This window comes from Lissotriton vulgaris, unplaced genomic scaffold (genome assembly GCF_964263255.1).
Source record: "Lissotriton vulgaris unplaced genomic scaffold, aLisVul1.2 SCAFFOLD_2884, whole genome shotgun sequence".
Lineage (NCBI taxonomy): Eukaryota > Metazoa > Chordata > Amphibia > Caudata > Salamandridae > Lissotriton > Lissotriton vulgaris.
In genome coordinates, this window is record NW_028255264.1 from 74251 (window position 1) to 95157 (window position 20907).

General features: G+C 45.7%; 1 protein-coding gene across 1 annotated transcript; it reads left to right on the top strand.

The window, feature by feature from the left end:
- The first annotated feature begins 310 nt into the window (after positions 1 to 310).
- LOC147659183 (uncharacterized) lies at positions 311 to 14761 on the top strand. Its single transcript, XM_086951916.1, is given in 3 exon segments — positions 311 to 1954; positions 3389 to 3441; positions 10931 to 14761. Coding segments are annotated over 3 exon segments (3285 nt in total). The 5' UTR covers positions 311 to 373; the 3' UTR covers positions 12582 to 14761.
- Positions 14762 to 20907: the final 6146 nt, after the last annotated feature.

Below are 20907 nucleotides of genomic sequence, written 5' to 3' on the forward strand. Positions count from 1 at the left end.
CACAGTGCTCTGTTTTATAAAATGATGACAAACCATCACTCCGTGCTCTAGGAGAATTGTAAACTCTTTCTGGCCAAACCACAGTAACCAGAGAAGAGCACAACAGAGCAGAGCCAGACAACTGACGGGTAAAGGAAAGAGGAGTTCTTGTATCTACAATACAACAGACTGTCCCGATTTGCACCGGTCAGAAGGAAGATACATCTTTACCCGCAAATCTAAAGGCACAATCGCCTACAAAGACACCTTCCACATATTAGGAGTGGGCAAATTTTTGGTGGCTATCGCATTTTATTGTTAAAACAGAAATCAAAGGTGCAAAGTACTGCACACATATAAAGTGTGGGAGAAAAACACAAGTGCTTTATCAGCCATGTCGGCCCATCAGGAAATGCAGTCATGGGATGTAGACAAATATATACCCGACCCACAGACACTAACCAAGAAAGAAGAATCATACACATACAGCAAGAGCTTTAGTTTAACATCACTACTCAAGCTTCATCAGCACACATACACAGGGGAAAAGCCATTCAAGTGCAGTGAATGTGTCAAGAGCTTTAGTAGGTTATCAGAACTGCAAATACACCAGCGAACACACACAGGGGAAAAGCCATTCAAGTGCATTGAATGTGGGAAGAGATTTAGTCAGTTATCAGTCCTAAAACGTCATCAACTAACACACACGGGGGAAAAACCGTATCATTGTGGTGAATGTGACAGTAGTTTTCGTGACTCTTCAGCATTAAGGGTTCATCAGCGAACTCACACAGGAGAAAAACCATTCAAGTGCAGTGAATGTGCAAAGTGCTTTAGTCGGTTATCACACCTTCAAATACATCAGCGAACACACACAGGGGAAAAACCATTCAAGTGCAATGAATGTGTAAAGAGCTTTAGTCAGTTATCAGACCTTGAAAGACATCAGCGAACACACACAGGGGAAAAACCATTCAAGTGCAGTGAATGTGCAAAGTGCTTTAGTCACTTATCAAGCCTCCAACAACATCAGAGAGCACACACAGGGGAAAAACCATTCACGTGCACTGAATGTGCAAAGTGCTTTAGTCTGTTATCACACCTTCAAAGACATCAGCGAACACACACCGGGGAAAAACCATTCAAGTGCAGTGAATGTTCAAAGTGCTTCAGTCGGTTATCACACCTTCAAAGACATCAGCGAACACACACAGGGGAAAAACCATTCAAGTGCAGTGAATGTGCAAAGTGCTTTAGTCACTTATCAACCCTCCAAAAACATCAGCGAATACACACAGGGGAAAAACCATTCAAGTGCAATGAATGTGCAAAGTGCTTTAGTCACTTATCAAGCCTCCAACAACATCAGAGAGCACACACAGGGGAAAAACCGTTCAAGTGCACTGAATGTGCAAAGTGCTTTAGTCTGTTATCACACCTTCAAAGACATCAGCGAACACACACCGGGGAAAAACCATTCAAGTGCAGTGAATGTGCAAAGTGCTTTAGTCGGTTATCACACCTTCAAATACATCAGCGAACACACACAGGGGAAAAACCATTCAAGTGCAATGAATGTGTAAAGAGCTTTAGTCTGTTATCACACCTTCAAAGACATCAGCGAACACACACAGGGGGAAAACTATTCAAGTGCAATTAATGTGTAAAGAGCTTTAGTCAGTTATCAGACCTAAAAAGTCATCAGCGAACCCACACGGGGGAAAAACCCTATCATTGTAGTGAATGTGACAGTAGTTTTTGCAGCTCTTCAGCATTAAGGTATCATCAGCGAACACACACAGGGGAAAAACCATTCAATTGCAATGATTATGGGAAGAGCATTAGTCAATTATCAGACCTGCAAAGACATCAGCACCCTGGTATAGGAACTTTGTCTTCTTTTTGCGAACAGATTTGGTTTAGGAGCATGGACACTGGGCCTTTATTGGCTCCTCGGCCCCCCCCTCTCTTTTGTTGAAACAATGAACGTATGACATGGGTCACTACTTTTAACACTAGGAGCAGTGACATTAAAAAAGTAATTAACAGCCATTGGCATCTAGTGGCGGATGAGGTAGGAATCCCTGATCCACTGATGCATGTATTCAAAAAAGGAAGAAGCATCAGGGATTATGTAGTCCAATCACTACTTCCAAGCAAACCTAAAGATACTCAGACCACTCTCTGGAATATTCCACCCGTGTTAGGCCACTTTAAATGCGGCACACGTAAAGCGTGCCCTTTAACGTTGGAGCTGAAACACTGCACACAAAATAACTATAAGCACACAATGAGCCAACACACCAATTGTAATTCGGTTGGTGTGATATATGCCATCTAATGCCCTTGTGGATTCATGTACTTAGGCCAAACCATACAAAGGGTGTAGAGCAGGATCCTGCAACACTGCAGCAGGATCCTTTGTGGGGTCCAGGGAGCTCCGATGGTTGAACATTTTTTGAAATTCGGCCACCCACCAGAAAGCCTGAGATGATGGGTTCTTGAAAACGTCACTATGAATGTGAGGGGTGGCGATTTTGCAAGCACATTAAGTGTGCAAGAATGCGAATGGATGCACATATATGACACTGTCAATAGGGGCCTCAACGAGTATGAGGAAACCACAAGACAAATGGCAAGCTTGCATAATGGTTGACCTGGAATTTCCAAATTAAAATGTCTAGACATACATGCTAATCCTTTACCGTCAGGCAATATGGTAACTGCAATGCTTCTGTTTCACGACACTATTGACGTACTATTTACATGGAATGTAATCCCTTTTGGTTTCTTTTGTATAATCTGATACAACCTAGTGCACTTATATGTGTATATATGTTTTATACATGGAATGTGATTCATTTCCAATTACCTGATGTAAATTGTGAAACACGAATGTGACTCATTTCTAATTACCTGATGTCTATTGTGAAACACATATGTTTGGCAATGGATTAGATAACGATATATGCACCTGTAATAATGATTTATGCTGTTGTTATTCATATTTGCACCTTCTTAAATATCACATTTCCCTACATTTTCTGTGCACTTAACACTGCCCGGGATGTTTTTAACAGTAACCTGACCGGATGATTTCTCCTTTCAATATGGTGACCGCTGACGTTTCCCGATCATTCACTGAAGAGTAGGGACTTTAATTTAGAGGAATGGCTACAACTATCTGAGTCCGATCTGAAAAAGGAGGGGCTATTTACAGCCAAAGACGACGTAGGCCTTGGACGTGATTCACCCTGTTTTTTAAGATGGTGGATGCGTTGTGGTTGCTAGGCAACCTACGTAGTATCCACGAACCGCAGTGACGTAGATGACTGCGCTGACAGGTTTCCTTATCTGCAGCGTGCACGTCGTTTCCTGTGTTCTGACATGAGTACATTTTTAATTACAGCCACATCGTTTTAAAATCTACTACCGGAGTAATGCAAGTGACTTTAATCATGGGTGAGTAACACTCGTATTTTTGGTATCAATGAAGCTGATAGAGAGAATGTTGGTCTATGTTGTGGTCGCTACAACATTTGCTGTTATGTCTTTTATGTATCATTCTAGGTTAAGCAATAGAAGATGCGTATACACTACTCAAACGCCGTGAATTAACATTGCGGTTGTGCATTTTGATTAATAGTATCTTTCTAGAGCAATGATTGCCATGTATATATGGCTGGTTCTTAAGTGTACTACTCACACGCCGCAAATTAACATTGCGGTTGTGCATTCTGTTTAATAGTATCTTTCTAGAGTAATAATTGGCATATGTGTATGGCTGGTTTTTAATTTATGGCTATTTTTCCTCTGCATTCACAGTGCGGATGGAGCACATCTGAATTACTTAAGCCTTACCAAGCTGTGTGGCGCTGACTGATTACACACCAAGGGGCACACCATTGTTGGGTGAGTGCCGTTAATGCACCTTTTTGATGGTTGTTTGACACTAGATATGTGTCACTTGTGAAAATACTTAGCCCGGATATTTATTTGTTGTTGCAGGTGCCCACCTTTGGGGTCACTTTGTTTTCGTGCATATTGAGTTCCCACCCTTTCCCCCGTCCTGATGAAGACCCACTCTTGAGGAAGTCAGCAACCCTGTTTGTCTTAGGGTCGAAACGTCGACATATTCTCCTGGAGCCTGTACCTGTATTGCCCTTTTTTCCCACGCCCTTATCTCCAAAACATTGATTTGAATACGGAGGATATTTCAATCAATCACCAGCAAGAAAGAATTGCATTTTTTTGCTAAAATTAACATCGAGGGCAGACCCATGTCCACCAGTTCAAGGACTTAAACCTAAAACGTGGTGTAAAGTACTCTACTGTATTTTATTTTTTCACGGACCTCTTTGGTCGCTTTCTCACACACAAGCACGTACTTTCTTTCTCATCTGTGCAGGTCCTTTGTGACAAATGAACCCCGTCTTGTAAATAATTGTGTTTTCTTACATTGTACAAAATTCAATGCTTTTTGTAAATGTATAGTGAATAAGAGAATCTACTAGCTTTTTGTCATGATCTCCTCGCCTCCCGGAGCGCGTGAGAGCACCGCGAAGAAAGCACAAGCGGCGCGCTGGACCACATGTACCAGCATGCATAGCGCTAGGACGCTCACTGACCCGCCCATAAAGAGAATGGCCGATGGAGGAAAGGCGTCGGATATTTTGACTCCACGCCGTCCGTTGAGCGCCGCGTTTCCTGTAATCCTTGTGCGGAACCTGGTAGACGAGAAGCGGCTGCTCTCTCTACGCTGAAACCCTGCATTGCTCCGACGCTCACCACGGAGGTGAAAGCACTCTCTCAACACTGAAACTCTGCATTGCTTCGACGCTCACCACTGAGGTGAAAGCAGCGTCTTGGTCCAGTATCGCGGAAGCAGTTTCCCGCAACGTACAGACGCACACCGAGGAGGTGTTTCCGCGTCTGCAAAGATGTTTTGGGCAATTGCTCAGAAGTTTAGACGCACACCAAGGGGGTGTCTGCAGCGTCTATGCCCTATACCCTTTGTTTATTAGGCACTAGACAAACGCAAGAGGAGCATTGTCCTGAGGTTCCTTTTTCCTGGGTAGAGCGGCGGCTCCCTAGTCAAGCAGCCTTAATTCCTGCTGGGCATTCTTGTGTCCGCTTTTGCATTGGGGGATACGCCTTAGGCAATACAATGCACCATAGTGGTTACAGCTTTCAAACTGCATTTTCGGCCGTTACTCAGCACGGTGCCCTCCGTTGGCGGATAACTGGACCGGTATTCATGCGGAGGATGGTTGGAACGCACAAGACTTGCGTAGCTGCCTGCTTATGGGTATCGTTATAACTTTCCTTATTGTTTGTGTTCAAGACTGAAATACTGCCGCGAATTAGCGGATTTTTATTGTGTTCTTTTTGCCTTATTATTTACAATCCTCAGACTAAATAAAGCCGTATTCTCGGATTACCTGTGTATCTCCCTATTTCGTACTTTGTTAGTGTCTTTATACAACCCCGAGACGTTAGGAAGGTTACACTTTTGGAGAAAATTTCTTTTGTTTCAGGTGTGTTTTCTTGCTTCAACAAAGTATCTCGGGTGAACATAGTGTTTTCTTGTTATGAATCGTAATGGATTTAATCAGATGGTGATAAAAAGTGAAGTGTATGAATATTTAACTTAAGTCATCTGGCTGCGAAAGATAGTTATATGAACTGAACAATAATATTCATGAATCATGTTCCTTACTCTTCAGTCAAACGGGTTTGTCTCTATGGAGCTGCCTTCCCTAGAATTGTTTCGACTGCTAATGGTCTTTAGTGGTAGCACAAGAAATTAGGTTACATTTAGTCTCTTACTTCGAGTAAGAACCAAAACTATGACGAGGCTTGAAACGCCAAGGAATCAGCTCTCTCTGCCTCTCTCAGCCGTACTAGGGGGCATCCACTCTGTCCCAAGTGAAGGCTGGATCACTCACAGCGTGAGCGTACTCACCACCAAAGAGCTCAGCTGAAGAAACGTTGGCCAACAAACTCCGTCAACAAAACTGAGTAATCCAGTTTAACTCGGGAGCTCAGGAAAGAAGGGCTTACTCCGATCATTTCCTGGAATAGTAATTGTAAGTGAGAGCACTGTTCCAGTCCTTGTCAGTGAGGCTGTTCTTGTTTTTGCGGGCTGGTCTGGTGGGGGTGTGTGTGTTGGACCAGGATGCTGAACTTGATGAGGGTTTGGTCTGTCCAGGAGACTGGTGAGGGCTCCTCGAATCTGATGTTGTTAAAGGTGGTGAAAATAGGATTCAGGAGGTGTCCAGCGACTTGGTTTGGTCCCTGTACTCTTTGGGTTAGACCCATGTTTGCAAAGTCTTATTTTTAGTTGGAGTTGTCTTAGCCTTCCAGATAGAACTTCTCATCTCCGAGTTGGATGATATTGCTAGTGTCCAGGGCTAGTGGTGTGACGATGTCCGTTATGGAGCCAATGAAGTTTGTGTGCGGTCCAGGTGGTCTGCAGATGAAAATGCCGCTTAGGGTGAAGTTGGCTGTGATGTTGTGTCTTTGGAGGTGGTGCCGCTAATGGAGTTCTTGTGGATGATGGTGATTCCGTCTCTGAGCTTGTGAAGTCTGTCTTTCCTGGTGATCTTACACCTGGGGGGGAGGTGGCTGTGGAGATGCCAGGTGCCGATGCAGGGTTCAGCCAGGTTTCCGTGAGGAAAAGTAGGTCTTCTAGTGCCTGGCCTGTGTTATTGCATTGTTTACATCAGATTCTCCTAGTGTCTGGCCCGCGTTATTGCATTGTTTGCGTCAGATTCTCCCAACCCCTGGTCTGTGTTATTGCATTGTTTATATCAGATTTTCCTTATGCCTGGCCTGTGTTATTGCATTGTTTGCATCAGATTCTCCTCGTGCCTGGCCTGTGTTATTGCTTTGTTTGTGGGAGATTCTTTTAGTGCCTGGCCTGTGTTATTGCATTGTTTGCGTCAGAATCTCCTCGTGCCTGGCCTGTGTTATTAGCATTGTTTGCGTCAGATTCTCCCAACGCCTGGCCTGTGTTTTTGCATTGTTTACATCAGATTCTCCTTGTGCCTGGCCTCTGTTAATGCATTGTTTACATCAGATTCTCCTAGTGTCTGGCCCGTGTTGTTGCATTGTTTGCGTCAGATTCTCCCAACGCCTGGCCAGTGTTATTGCATAGTTTACACCAGATTTTCCTTGTGCCTGGCCTGTGTTATTGCATTGTTTGCGTCAGATTCTCCTCGTGCCTGGCCTGTGTTATTAGCATTGTTTGCGTCAGATTCTCCCAACGCCTGGCCTGTGTTTTTGCATTGTTTACATCAGATTCTCCTTCCTGCCTGGCCTGTGTATTTGCATTGTTTACATCAGATTCTCCTTGTGCCTGGCCTGTGTTATTGCATTGTTTACATCAGATTTTCCCAACGCCTGGCCCGTGTTATTGCATTGTTTACATCAGATTTTCCTTGTGCCTGGACTGTGTTATTGCAGTGTTTGTGTCAGATTCACCTAGTGCCTGGACTGTGTTATTGCATTGTTTGCATCAGATTCTCCTCAAGCCTGGCCTGTGTTATTGCATTGTTTACATCAGATTTTCCCAACACCTGGCCTGTTATTGCATTGTTTACATCAGATTTTCCTTGTGCCGGGCCGGTGTTATTGCATTGTTTACATCAGCTGACCGAAGTCCTGACTGGAAGGAAGAACTGCACAAGGCGCGGCTGACGGAGGTCCTGCCTGGATGCAAGATCTGCACAAGGGTCAGCTGACAGACGTCCTGCCTGGAAGGAAGATCTGCACAGGACGTAGCTGATGGAAGGTCTGCCTGGCGGTGACCTCAACGCAGTGTGAGACCCACAAATCACAAGATCCTTCAAGCCCAGCTAGCCACACTGGACGCAATGTACACCAAAGGCCTGATTTAGATTTCAGCGGATGGTTTATTCCATCACAAATGTGACAGGTATCCTGACCGCCCCATTAAAAATGCATTACATCCTGTGGCAATTATAATAAGGCAGACAGGATATCTGTCACGTTTTGATAATGCCTTGGTGTAGTTTGCAGAGTTTACCCCGCGGAACTCCATGAAGTGTCAGGGAAACTCCGTCGCACTCTGCAGACTTCTGCTAGTGGCAGAGTTTGTTGAGTTGCACTGCTCGTACAGATTTTTAGTGCCAGGAATTTAACCCCCGCTGTAAAATCAGCACGAACAGCACTACGCATCGTGCCAGTGGGCACTGCTGCTGTCTGCCGCTCTAATTGATATTCTAATCGAATGGCAGCTTCATCAACAAGAATGGCAGATTTTAACACTCGAGTTGTCTCGACCTGCCGTGACCTCCCGCAATGAGAAATCTCGCCAGGAGGAGGTCTAGCGTATTCTATTTTCTCACAAGCGCTCGTCACGGTACTGTTGGCGAACCGCTTGAGAAAAGAACTCCGTTCTACATGGAGTTTTTTGGACCAGTGGGCAACCTTCGTGAGCTCCGCTGGCAGAGCGGAATTCTTCACCCACCCCTAGTTTTGAGGCAATAATCTGTTGGACAAACTCCTAACTAGGCCCTTTGTCTGCAATAAATGCTGTAGAAGAAGTGAGATCCATGGCCTTGTGAGTATGAGGCAATTATCTGACTTCTGATGAACCCCACAGAGTGAGTGCGCAGCCAGAGGGCAGTAGGGGGGGCTGAAGGACATGAAATTAGGTCAACTTGAATATGAGAAATATGGAAAGGTAGAAATGCTGCATCACCTGTGGATAACTGACACCTCCTCCCGCTCTTCCAAATGCCCATCTGGTCACAAATGGCATCCTGGGCCCCAAAAGGACAACGTCATGCCAGATGCCATGTAATGTTGGAAAAGGGGGGAAAAGAGTAATATGCACACATCTGATGCAGGGTTATATCAGGTAAATTATTGGTTGCGATGGATTCTCTATAAGTACTAAATGACTGATCTCATTGAATATTAAATTATACGAATCAACGTTTGTTTGCCTGATCTGCGCCTATAATGTAAAGGATGGGGCTTACATTGAACCCCTCGTTCTGTTTTACACAAAAGCCCCGGACGGAGCTGCATCTTACAGAACTTTATCTACTTTAGGAAGAACTAAAGACTTGCTTTTTAAAGTTGTCTTCCAGGGCCAGAACCAGGCTCTGTAAGCGGCACTAGTTTCAGGGAGATGGACAGATGCTATGGTGATAGGAAACCCCCCTCAGCTCACAATAATGTTCCAATCTTCCAAGTACAAAGAAACCAGAAATGCTTGAACCAAGGGAGCTGTTGAAAGTGTCAAAGGTGACCTATGAACGGTGAGGTAAAGACAGGAGTTGGTATTTGAGATGATCTTGAATGAATCGGAAAGATTGAGAAAAAGTGTGTAAATGGAGTTACTTTTGTTGTATACTTCGTAAAGAGTTACTGGAAATTTGACAGCCCAGCCTGATCCAGCTCTTTTTCTAAACTCTATTGTTGTTTAAATGAAATCTTGACCATATGCGTCTATCTTAAGCTATACCTCTAGCACTTGGGTGCTCTGTGAGCGCCCTTACTTTGCTAAGTTACTGTGTAAACACTGGTAAATCACCTCCTTTTCAGACAGTAATTAGATGTCACCTGAGCAACAGAACTTTTAGTTAAATATCTGTGTATGATGAAATATTCCTTGCTAAGTTTCAAAAGCGATAAAGAAGAAGGGGGAGATTTACTAAGATTTTGCACTGTTTGCGTCACAAAAGTGGCACAAAATGGCGCAAAATCTTTTTTCCTAATTTACTTTCGAAATAACAATAAAGTAATGTGAGCATTGTTTCGCATTACTTTGTGCCATGGGACCTGCCAAGGGTGGTGCATGGGCGTTCCTGTTTAACCACAAAACAAGGTGCAAGGAAGGAGAAATGCTTTCATTTCTCCTTCCTTTTCTGACTTTGCATGTGTGCTGAACTGTGCAACACGTATACAAAATGGTAAAAGCTTTCCCTCGTGTCGAGGCCTAGTAATTTGTACAGGAAGGGTGTCCTTCCTGTACAAAACCGATGCTGGACTCACACACACACCCTAGCGCTCTGGTGCTAAGGTGTGTGCATGGCGCAGGCCCTCTGTAATCAGTGCCGACGCAAGGGAAAGGGAAGGAGAGAGCAATATCTCTGAAAATATGGTGCTCTCCTGTTCCCTTCCTGTCGCGCCACGCAGCGTAGCCTCGCGGGGGAGGGCTGCGCTGCATTGTGTGGAGATTTGGTAAATCTCCCCTGAAATCTCTTTTACAACCAGTTAAACATTGTGAATTCTCATTCAATTATGTTTCCATTTAGTAATTTTAAATATCTTTACATCCAACAGAAAACAAGCCTTGAATGTGTGAAATGAACATCAATAATGAAGCTAATGCGGTAAATCTTCAATAATAGCAGAAATATTGAGCTACAGTATTCAGAAAAACATCAGAGCAGTCGGCGACAGAGGAACCTGCACACACACTGACAGATCCCGGATCAAGCATCAAGGGCAGTTCAGTGATTGTAAGAGGCTGAGCTCTGCACCTCCACGCCACAAGACGAAGAAATGACCTTAGGAAAATTAAGGCAACAACAATAACAAACCGCCTCCTGTATAAACAAGTGTCCAACACCAGCTTGGATCATCGGATCGGTATGATGTGATAACCACAGTGCTCTGTTTTATAAAATGATGACAAACCATCACTCCGTGCTCTAGGAGAATTGTAAACTCTTTCTGGCCAAACCACAGTAACCAGAGAAGAGCACAACAGAGCAGAGCCAGACAACTGACGGGTAAAGGAAAGAGGAGTTCTTGTATCTACAATACAACAGACTGTCCCGATTTGCACCGGTCAGAAGGAAGATACATCTTTACCCGCAAATCTAAAGGCACAATCGCCTACAAAGACACCTTCCACATATTAGGAGTGTGGCAAATTTTTGGTGGCTATCGCATTTTATTGTTAAAACAGAAATCAAAGGTGCAAAGTACTGCACACATATAAAGTGTGGGAGAAAAACACAAGTGCTTTATCAGCCATGTCGGCCCATCAGGAAATGCAGTCATGGGATGTAGACAAATATATACCCGACCCACAGACACTAACCAAGAAAGAAGAATCATACACATACAGCAAGAGCTTTAGTTTAACATCACTACTCAAGCTTCATCAGCACACATACACAGGGGAAAAGCCATTCAAGTGCAGTGAATGTGTCAAGAGCTTTAGTAGGTTATCAGAACTGCAAATACACCAGCGAACACACACAGGGGAAAAGCCATTCAAGTGCATTGAATGTGGGAAGAGATTTAGTCAGTTATCAGTCCTAAAACGTCATCAACTAACACACACGGGGGAAAAACCGTATCATTGTGGTGAATGTGACAGTAGTTTTCGTGACTCTTCAGCATTAAGGGTTCATCAGCGAACTCACACAGGAGAAAAACCATTCAAGTGCAGTGAATGTGCAAAGTGCTTTAGTCGGTTATCACACCTTCAAATACATCAGCGAACACACACAGGGGAAAAACCATTCAAGTGCAATGAATGTGTAAAGAGCTTTAGTCAGTTATCAGACCTTGAAAGACATCAGCGAACACACACAGGGGAAAAACCATTCAAGTGCAGTGAATGTGCAAAGTGCTTTAGTCACTTATCAAGCCTCCAACAACATCAGAGAGCACACACAGGGGAAAAACCATTCACGTGCACTGAATGTGCAAAGTGCTTTAGTCTGTTATCACACCTTCAAAGACATCAGCGAACACACACCGGGGAAAAACCATTCAAGTGCAGTGAATGTTCAAAGTGCTTCAGTCGGTTATCACACCTTCAAAGACATCAGCGAACACACACAGGGGAAAAACCATTCAAGTGCAGTGAATGTGCAAAGTGCTTTAGTCACTTATCAACCCTCCAAAAACATCAGCGAATACACACAGGGGAAAAACCATTCAAGTGCAATGAATGTGCAAAGTGCTTTAGTCACTTATCAAGCCTCCAACAACATCAGAGAGCACACACAGGGGAAAAACCGTTCAAGTGCACTGAATGTGCAAAGTGCTTTAGTCTGTTATCACACCTTCAAAGACATCAGCGAACACACACCGGGGAAAAACCATTCAAGTGCAGTGAATGTGCAAAGTGCTTTAGTCGGTTATCACACCTTCAAATACATCAGCGAACACACACAGGGGAAAAACCATTCAAGTGCAATGAATGTGTAAAGAGCTTTAGTCTGTTATCACACCTTCAAAGACATCAGCGAACACACACAGGGGGAAAACTATTCAAGTGCAATTAATGTGTAAAGAGCTTTAGTCAGTTATCAGACCTAAAAAGTCATCAGCGAACCCACACGGGGGAAAAACCCTATCATTGTAGTGAATGTGACAGTAGTTTTTGCAGCTCTTCAGCATTAAGGTATCATCAGCGAACACACACAGGGGAAAAACCATTCAATTGCAATGATTATGGGAAGAGCATTAGTCAATTATCAGACCTGCAAAGACATCAGCACCCTGGTATAGGAACTTTGTCTTCTTTTTGCGAACAGATTTGGTTTAGGAGCATGGACACTGGGCCTTTATTGGCTCCTCGGCCCCCCCCTCTCTTTTGTTGAAACAATGAACGTATGACATGGGTCACTACTTTTAACACTAGGAGCAGTGACATTAAAAAAGTAATTAACAGCCATTGGCATCTAGTGGCGGATGAGGTAGGAATCCCTGATCCACTGATGCATGTATTCAAAAAAGGAAGAAGCATCAGGGATTATGTAGTCCAATCACTACTTCCAAGCAAACCTAAAGATACTCAGACCACTCTCTGGAATATTCCACCCGTGTTAGGCCACTTTAAATGCGGCACACGTAAAGCGTGCCCTTTAACGTTGGAGCTGAAACACTGCACACAAAATAACTATAAGCACACAATGAGCCAACACACCAATTGTAATTCGGTTGGTGTGATATATGCCATCTAATGCCCTTGTGGATTCATGTACTTAGGCCAAACCATACAAAGGGTGTAGAGCAGGATCCTGCAACACTGCAGCAGGATCCTTTGTGGGGTCCAGGGAGCTCCGATGGTTGAACATTTTTTGAAATTCGGCCACCCACCAGAAAGCCTGAGATGATGGGTTCTTGAAAACGTCACTATGAATGTGAGGGGTGGCGATTTTGCAAGCACATTAAGTGTGCAAGAATGCGAATGGATGCACATATATGACACTGTCAATAGGGGCCTCAACGAGTATGAGGAAACCACAAGACAAATGGCAAGCTTGCATAATGGTTGACCTGGAATTTCCAAATTAAAATGTCTAGACATACATGCTAATCCATTACCGTCAGGCAATATGGTAACTGCAATGCTTCTGTTTCACGACACTATTGACGTACTATTTACATGGAATGTAATCCCTTTTGGTTTCTTTTGTATAATCTGATACAACCTAGTGCACTTATATGTGTATATATGTTTTATACATGGAATGTGATTCATTTCCAATTACCTGATGTAAATTGTGAAACACGAATGTGACTCATTTCTAATTACCTGATGTCTATTGTGAAACACATATGTTTGGCAATGGATTAGATAACGATATATGCACCTGTAATAATGATTTATGCTGTTGTTATTCATATTTGCACCTTCTTAAATATCACATTTCCCTACATTTTCTGTGCACTTAACACTGCCCGGGATGTTTTTAACAGTAACCTGACCGGATGATTTCTCCTTTCAATATGGTGACCGCTGACGTTTCCCGATCATTCACTGAAGAGTAGGGACTTTAATTTAGAGGAATGGCTACAACTATCTGAGTCCGATCTGAAAAAGGAGGGGCTATTTACAGCCAAAGACGACGTAGGCCTTGGACGTGATTCACCCTGTTTTTTAAGATGGTGGATGCGTTGTGGTTGCTAGGCAACCTACGTAGTATCCACGAACCGCAGTGACGTAGATGACTGCGCTGACAGGTTTCCTTATCTGCAGCGTGCACGTCGTTTCCTGTGTTCTGACATGAGTACATTTTTAATTACAGCCACATCGTTTTAAAATCTACTACCGGAGTAATGCAAGTGACTTTAATCATGGGTGAGTAACACTCGTATTTTTGGTATCAATGAAGCTGATAGAGAGAATGTTGGTCTATGTTGTGGTCGCTACAACATTTGCTGTTATGTCTTTTATGTATCATTCTAGGTTAAGCAATAGAAGATGCGTATACACTACTCAAACGCCGTGAATTAACATTGCGGTTGTGCATTTTGATTAATAGTATCTTTCTAGAGCAATGATTGCCATGTATATATGGCTGGTTCTTAAGTGTACTACTCACACGCCGCAAATTAACATTGCGGTTGTGCATTCTGTTTAATAGTATCTTTCTAGAGTAATAATTGGCATATGTGTATGGCTGGTTTTTAATTTATGGCTATTTTTCCTCTGCATTCACAGTGCGGATGGAGCACATCTGAATTACTTAAGCCTTACCAAGCTGTGTGGTGCTGACTGATTACACACCAAGGGGCACACCATTGTTGGGTGAGTGCCGTTAATGCACCTTTTTGATGGTTGTTTGACACTAGATATGTGTCACTTGTGAAAATACTTAGCCCGGATATTTATTTGTTGTTGCAGGTGCCCACCTTTGGGGTCACTTTGTTTTCGTGCATATTGAGTTCCCACCCTTTCCCCCGTCCTGATGAAGACCCACTCTTGAGGAAGTCAGCAACCCTGTTTGTCTTAGGGTCGAAACGTCGACATATTCTCCTGGAGCCTGTACCTGTATTGCCCTTTTTTCCCACGCCCTTATCTCCAAAACATTGATTTGAATACGGAGGATATTTCAATCAATCACCAGCAAGAAAGAATTGCATTTTTTTGCTAAAATTAACATCGAGGGCAGACCCATGTCCACCAGTTCAAGGACTTAAACCTAAAACGTGGTGTAAAGTACTCTACTGTATTTTATTTTTTCACGGACCTCTTTGGTCGCTTTCTCACACACAAGCACGTACTTTCTTTCTCATCTGTGCAGGTCCTTTGTGACAAATGAACCCCGTCTTGTAAATAATTGTGTTTTCTTACATTGTACAAAATTCAATGCTTTTTGTAAATGTATAGTGAATAAGAGAATCTACTAGCTTTTTGTCATGATCTCCTCGCCTCCCGGAGCGCGTGAGAGCACCGCGAAGAAAGCACAAGCGGCGCGCTGGACCACATGTACCAGCATGCATAGCGCTAGGACGCTCACTGACCCGCCCATAAAGAGAATGGCCGATGGAGGAAAGGCGTCGGATATTTTGACTCCACGCCGTCCGTTGAGCGCCGCGTTTCCTGTAATCCTTGTGCGGAACCTGGTAGACGAGAAGCGGCTGCTCTCTCTACGCTGAAACCCTGCATTGCTCCGACGCTCACCACGGAGGTGAAAGCACTCTCTCAACACTGAAACTCTGCATTGCTTCGACGCTCACCACAGAGGTGAAAGCAGCGTCTTGGTCCAGTATCGCGGAAGCAGTTTCCCGCAACGTACAGACGCACACCGAGGAGGTGTTTCCGCGTCTGCAAAGATGTTTTGGGCAATTGCTCAGAAGTTTAGACGCACACCAAGGGGGTGTCTGCAGCGTCTATGCCCTATACCCTTTGTTTATTAGGCACTAGACAAACGCAAGAGGAGCATTGTCCTGAGGTTCCTTTTTCCTGGGTAGAGCGGCGGCTCCCTAGTCAAGCAGCCTTAATTCCTGCTGGGCATTCTTGTGTCCGCTTTTGCATTGGGGGATACGCCTTAGGCAATACAATGCACCATAGTGGTTACAGCTTTCAAACTGCATTTTCGGCCGTTACTCAGCACGGTGCCCTCCGTTGGCGGATAACTGGACCGGTATTCATGCGGAGGATGGTTGGAACGCACAAGACTTGCGTAGCTGCCTGCTTATGGGTATCGTTATAACTTTCCTTATTGTTTGTGTTCAAGACTGAAATACTGCCGCGAATTAGCGGATTTTTATTGTGTTCTTTTTGCCTTATTATTTACAATCCTCAGACTAAATAAAGCCGTATTCTCGGATTACCTGTGTATCTCCCTATTTCGTACTTTGTTAGTGTCTTTATACAACCCCGAGACGTTAGGAAGGTTACACTTTTGGAGAAAATTTCTTTTGTTTCAGGTGTGTTTTCTTGCTTCAACAAAGTATCTCGGGTGAACATAGTGTTTTCTTGTTATGAATCGTAATGGATTTAATCAGATGGTGATAAAAAGTGAAGTGTATGAATATTTAACTTAAGTCATCTGGCTGCGAAAGATAGTTATATGAACTGAACAATAATATTCATGAATCATGTTCCTTACTCTTCAGTCAAACGGGTTTGTCTCTATGGAGCTGCCTTCCCTAGAATTGTTTCGACTGCTAATGGTCTTTAGTGGTAGCACAAGAAATTAGGTTACATTTAGTCTCTTACTTCGAGTAAGAACCAAAACTATGACGAGGCTTGAAACGCCAAGGAATCAGCTCTCTCTGCCTCTCTCAGCCGTACTAGGGGGCATCCACTCTGTCCCAAGTGAAGGCTGGATCACTCACAGCGTGAGCGTACTCACCACCAAAGAGCTCAGCTGAAGAAACGTTGGCCAACAAACTCCGTCAACAAAACTGAGTAATCCAGTTTAACTCGGGAGCTCAGGAAAGAAGGGCTTACTCCGATCATTTCCTGGAATAGTAATTGTAAGTGAGAGCACTGTTCCAGTCCTTGTCAGTGAGGCTGTTCTTGTTTTTGCGGGCTGGTCTGGTGGGGGTGTGTGTGTTGGACCAGGATGCTGAACTTGATGAGGGTTTGGTCTGTCCAGGAGACTGGTGAGGGCTCCTCGAATCTGATGTTGTTAAAGGTGGTGAAAATAGGATTCAGGAGGTGTCCAGCGACTTGGTTTGGTCCCTGTACTCTTTGGGTTAGACCCATGTTTGCAAAGTCTTATTTTTAGTTGGAGTTGTCTTAGCCTTCCAGATAGAACTTCTCATCTCCGAGTTGGATGATATTGCTAGTGTCCAGGGCTAGTGGTGTGACGATGTCCGTTATGGAGCCAATGAAGTTTGTGTGCGGTCCAGGTGGTCTGCAGATGAAAATGCCGCTTAGGGTGAAGTTGGCTGTGATGTTGTGTCTTTGGAGGTGGTGCCGCTAATGGAGTTCTTGTGGATGATGGGGATTCCGTCTCTGAGCTTGTGAAGTCTGTCTTTCCTGGTGATCTTACACCTGGGGGGGAGGTGGCTGTGGAGATGCCAGGTGCCGATGCAGGGTTCAGCCAGGTTTCCGTGAGGAAAAGTAGGTCAGTGTTTTGTTGTGCAGTAGGTCCCAGATCTCTGTGGCTTGGTGAGTGAGTGAGTGGATGTTGATGAACTTGCATTTGAGTGCGGAGTGTTGTGTGACTAGTTGGGAGACTGTGTGTGCGAGAGAGTGGGATGTTTGTTGCTGCTGGTGCGGATGCGGTGAGTGTTGGGTGTGGGTAAGTGCATGAAAACTTGCAGGAAGCGCAAGAGAACGCTCCCTCGATGTTGTGTGGGGCAGTGAGGCACCAGCATGTGGAAGGGTGGCTGGGATTGAGGTTGCGGAGGGTCGCAGTAGGTAGTAGTGAGAGTGGAGGGACCAGGGTTCCTGTCACTGGGCATCGTCCATACATGGATGGGCGCAGACTGACTTGCCTTTGGCATGCCTTCAGGGCATATGGCCATGTCTGAACTGGGGTGGCGGAGTTAGCTAAAGAATGATGATGGAATAAACCCAGATCAGTTTACTGGGGCTGAGTGCTTGCAATGTTCAACACTCCGTCCATCATCCCCTTTGGTATCGCTTTGTTGGCCCTAAGTTGGCAGGGTATGCCCAGACGTGGGTCCCGTGCTCACTTTGCCACTGAATTCAAGATAGCCTGGCTGATGACGGCTGATTAGCCAGAAACCGGTCCCAGGATGCTTGCTTCCGGTCCAGGGAAGACATGGCTTTGCAGTTCGGGCTGGACTGTTCCCATGAGGCACAGGGTCAGACTGATTTGCATATGGCCATGTCTGCACTGGGGTGGCGGAGTGAGCTAAAGAATGATGATGGACAATGGTAAGATGCATGAGATCCCCTCCCCCTTTAAACTTATATTAAGGAAAGAAACCAGTGGCTGTCGGTGGCATCAGTTGCATGACAGCTACTGCAAGACAGTCCGGCTCAAGACCATCTTTAGTGTTTTTAAAGCATGGAGTGCTTCACGGAGAGCATGTGGCATTGGTAGATTATCATTCCACACACCCGTAAATAATAACTTTACTCTCCCAGAAGTATTTAGAGACACTTGTATGGGAAAATGCAAGAGAGTGGGAGTAAATAGAATTGTCTGTTCCTTTTCCCCCACTGGTCTTCGATCCTTCGAAGAACTGAAAGAAGATTTTACTTTGAAATGGTGGGATTTTTTAAAATGTCTACAAATTAGAGATCTTCTTGAACGGAAAGGAGGGGACAGGCTAAATTTAGGAAAGTTCAAATTATTGAAAGGATAATCTAAAATAAAGTAAGCAGCTATCCCGGATGATATGGACAAACCTCCAAAAAATGAAAGGTGAAGGTAGGAGTGTCCGACGAGACATTTTTTATGCTCATGAGTTATTGCATACGGTTTTGATATCTGCTAGGTCACAGGCACAGTTTTATAAAACGTGTTTCTTTTTGTATGATACACCTGACAAAATCTCGAAATGGGTTTGAGGGAAGGGAACATGTTGTCCTCGCTGTGCAGTCTGTAATGCAGATAGTGTTCATATTTTTGCATCATGTCAGGTTTTGCAGAAATGTTATAAAGATATCACAAAGTTTTTATCAGAAGCGTTAAAAACTGAAATAACACATAGGGGCTGGTTCTGATGCGGGTTGGAAAGCATTCCCACCCAGGGCCTTATTCTGATGCGGTTAGGAATCAATCAATCAATCAATCAATCAGAGCATTTGTATAGCGCACTACTCACCAGGGGGGGTCTCAAGGCGCTAGGGGTGGGGGGACTGCTACTGCTCGAACAGCCAGGTCTTGAGCTGCTTCCTGAAGGCGAGGTGGTCCTGGGTCAGGCGGAGGTGGGTCGGGAGGGAGTTCCAGGTCTTGGCGGCGAGGTAGGAGAAGGACCTTCCCCCTGTGGTGGCTCTACGGATGCGGGGGACGGCGGCGAGGGCGTGGCCGGTCGACCGAAGCTGGCGTTTGGGAGCGTAGAAGTTGAGGCGGTTGTTGAGGTATCCTGGGCCTTGGTTGTGTATGGCTTTGTGTGCGTGGGTGAGGAGACGGAAGGTGATTCTCTTGTTGACCGGGAGCCAGTGCAGGTCTCTCAGGTGTCTGGAGATGTGGTTGCGACGGGGGATGTCCAGGATGAGTCGTGCTGAGGCGTTCTGGATCCGCTGGAGTCTCTTCTGGAGTTTGGCGGTGGTTCCGGCGTAGAGGGAGTTGCCGTAGTCCAGACGGCTGGTGACGAGGGCCTGGGTGACCGTCTTCCTTGTCTCGGTGGGGATCCACCGGAAGATCTTACGTAGCATGCGCAGGATGTTGAAGCACGACGAGGAGACTGCGTTGACTTGTCTGGTCATGGAGAGGGAGGAGTCCAGGATGAAGCCCAGGTTGCGTGCGTGGTCTGTTAGTTTGGGTGCGCTGCCTAGGGCGGGGGGCCACCAGGAGTCGTCCCAAGCGGAGGGTGAGGATCCCAGGATGAGGACTTCTGTCTTGTCCGAGTTCAGTTTCAGGCGGCTGTTCTTCATCCATTCGGCTACGTCTTTCATCCCTTCGTGAAGGTTGGCTGTGGCGGTGGCGGGGTCGTTGGTGAGGGAGAGGATCAGCTGGGTGTCGTCGGCGTAGGAGATGATGTTGAGGTTGTGCTGGCGTGCGATGGCTGCGAGGGGGCTCATGTAGATGTTGAAGAGGGTTGGGCTGAGCGAGGAGCCTTGAGGAACGCCGCAGATGACTTCGGTGGCTTCTGATCTGAACGGGGGGAGGCGGACTCTCTGTGACCTTCCGGCGAGGAAGGAGAAGATCCACTCCAGTGCCTTTTCCCGGATTCCGACGTTGCTGAGGCGCTGCACTAGGGTACGGTGGCAGACGGTGTCGAAGGCCGCGGAGAGGTCGAGGAGGATGAGGGCCGCTGTTTCTCCGTTGTCGAGCAGGGCTCGGATGTCATCGGTTGCTGCAATCAAGGCGGTCTCGGTGCTGTGGTTGGCCCGGAAGCCAGACTGCGAGGGGTCGAGGGATCCGTTCGTCTCGAGGAAGGCGGCCAGCTGCTTGTTGACGGTCTTCTCGATGACTTTTGCTGGGAACGGGAGCAGCGAGATGGGGCGGTAGTTCCTGAGGTCGGTGGGGTGGGCTGATGGCTTCTTTAGTAGAGCGCTGAGTTTGGCGTGCTTCCAGCTCTCCGGGAAGGTGGCGGTGTCGAAGGAGGTGTTGATGATGTCCCACAGGTGGGGTGCGATGACCACGTCGGCCTTGTTGAAGATGTGGTGAGGGCAGAGGTCGGTCGGAGATCCGGAGTGGATGGAGTTCATCGTACGGATGGTGTCTTCGGTGCTGACCGGGGTCCAGGCGTGGAGGGTGGTGGAGGGGGGCGGTGGTTCGGTCGTGGCGTGCGTTGGTTGAATGCTGAAGCTGTTGTGTATGTCCACGATCTTGTTGTGGAAGTAGGAGGCGAGGGAGTTGCAGAGGCCTTGAGAAGGGGTGACGTCGTTGTTTCCGGCGTTGGGGTTGGAGAGCTCTTTAACGATGTTGAAGAGTTCCTTGCTGTTGTGTGCGTTGTTGTCCAGTCGTTCCTTGAATGTAGTTTTCTTGGTGGCGTGGATTAGTTGGTGGTGTTTTCGGGTAGCGAGCTTGAGGGCAGTCATGTTGTCCCGTGTTGGGTTTCTGCGCCAGGCTTTCTCGAGTGCTCTGCCGTTCTTCTTGGAGC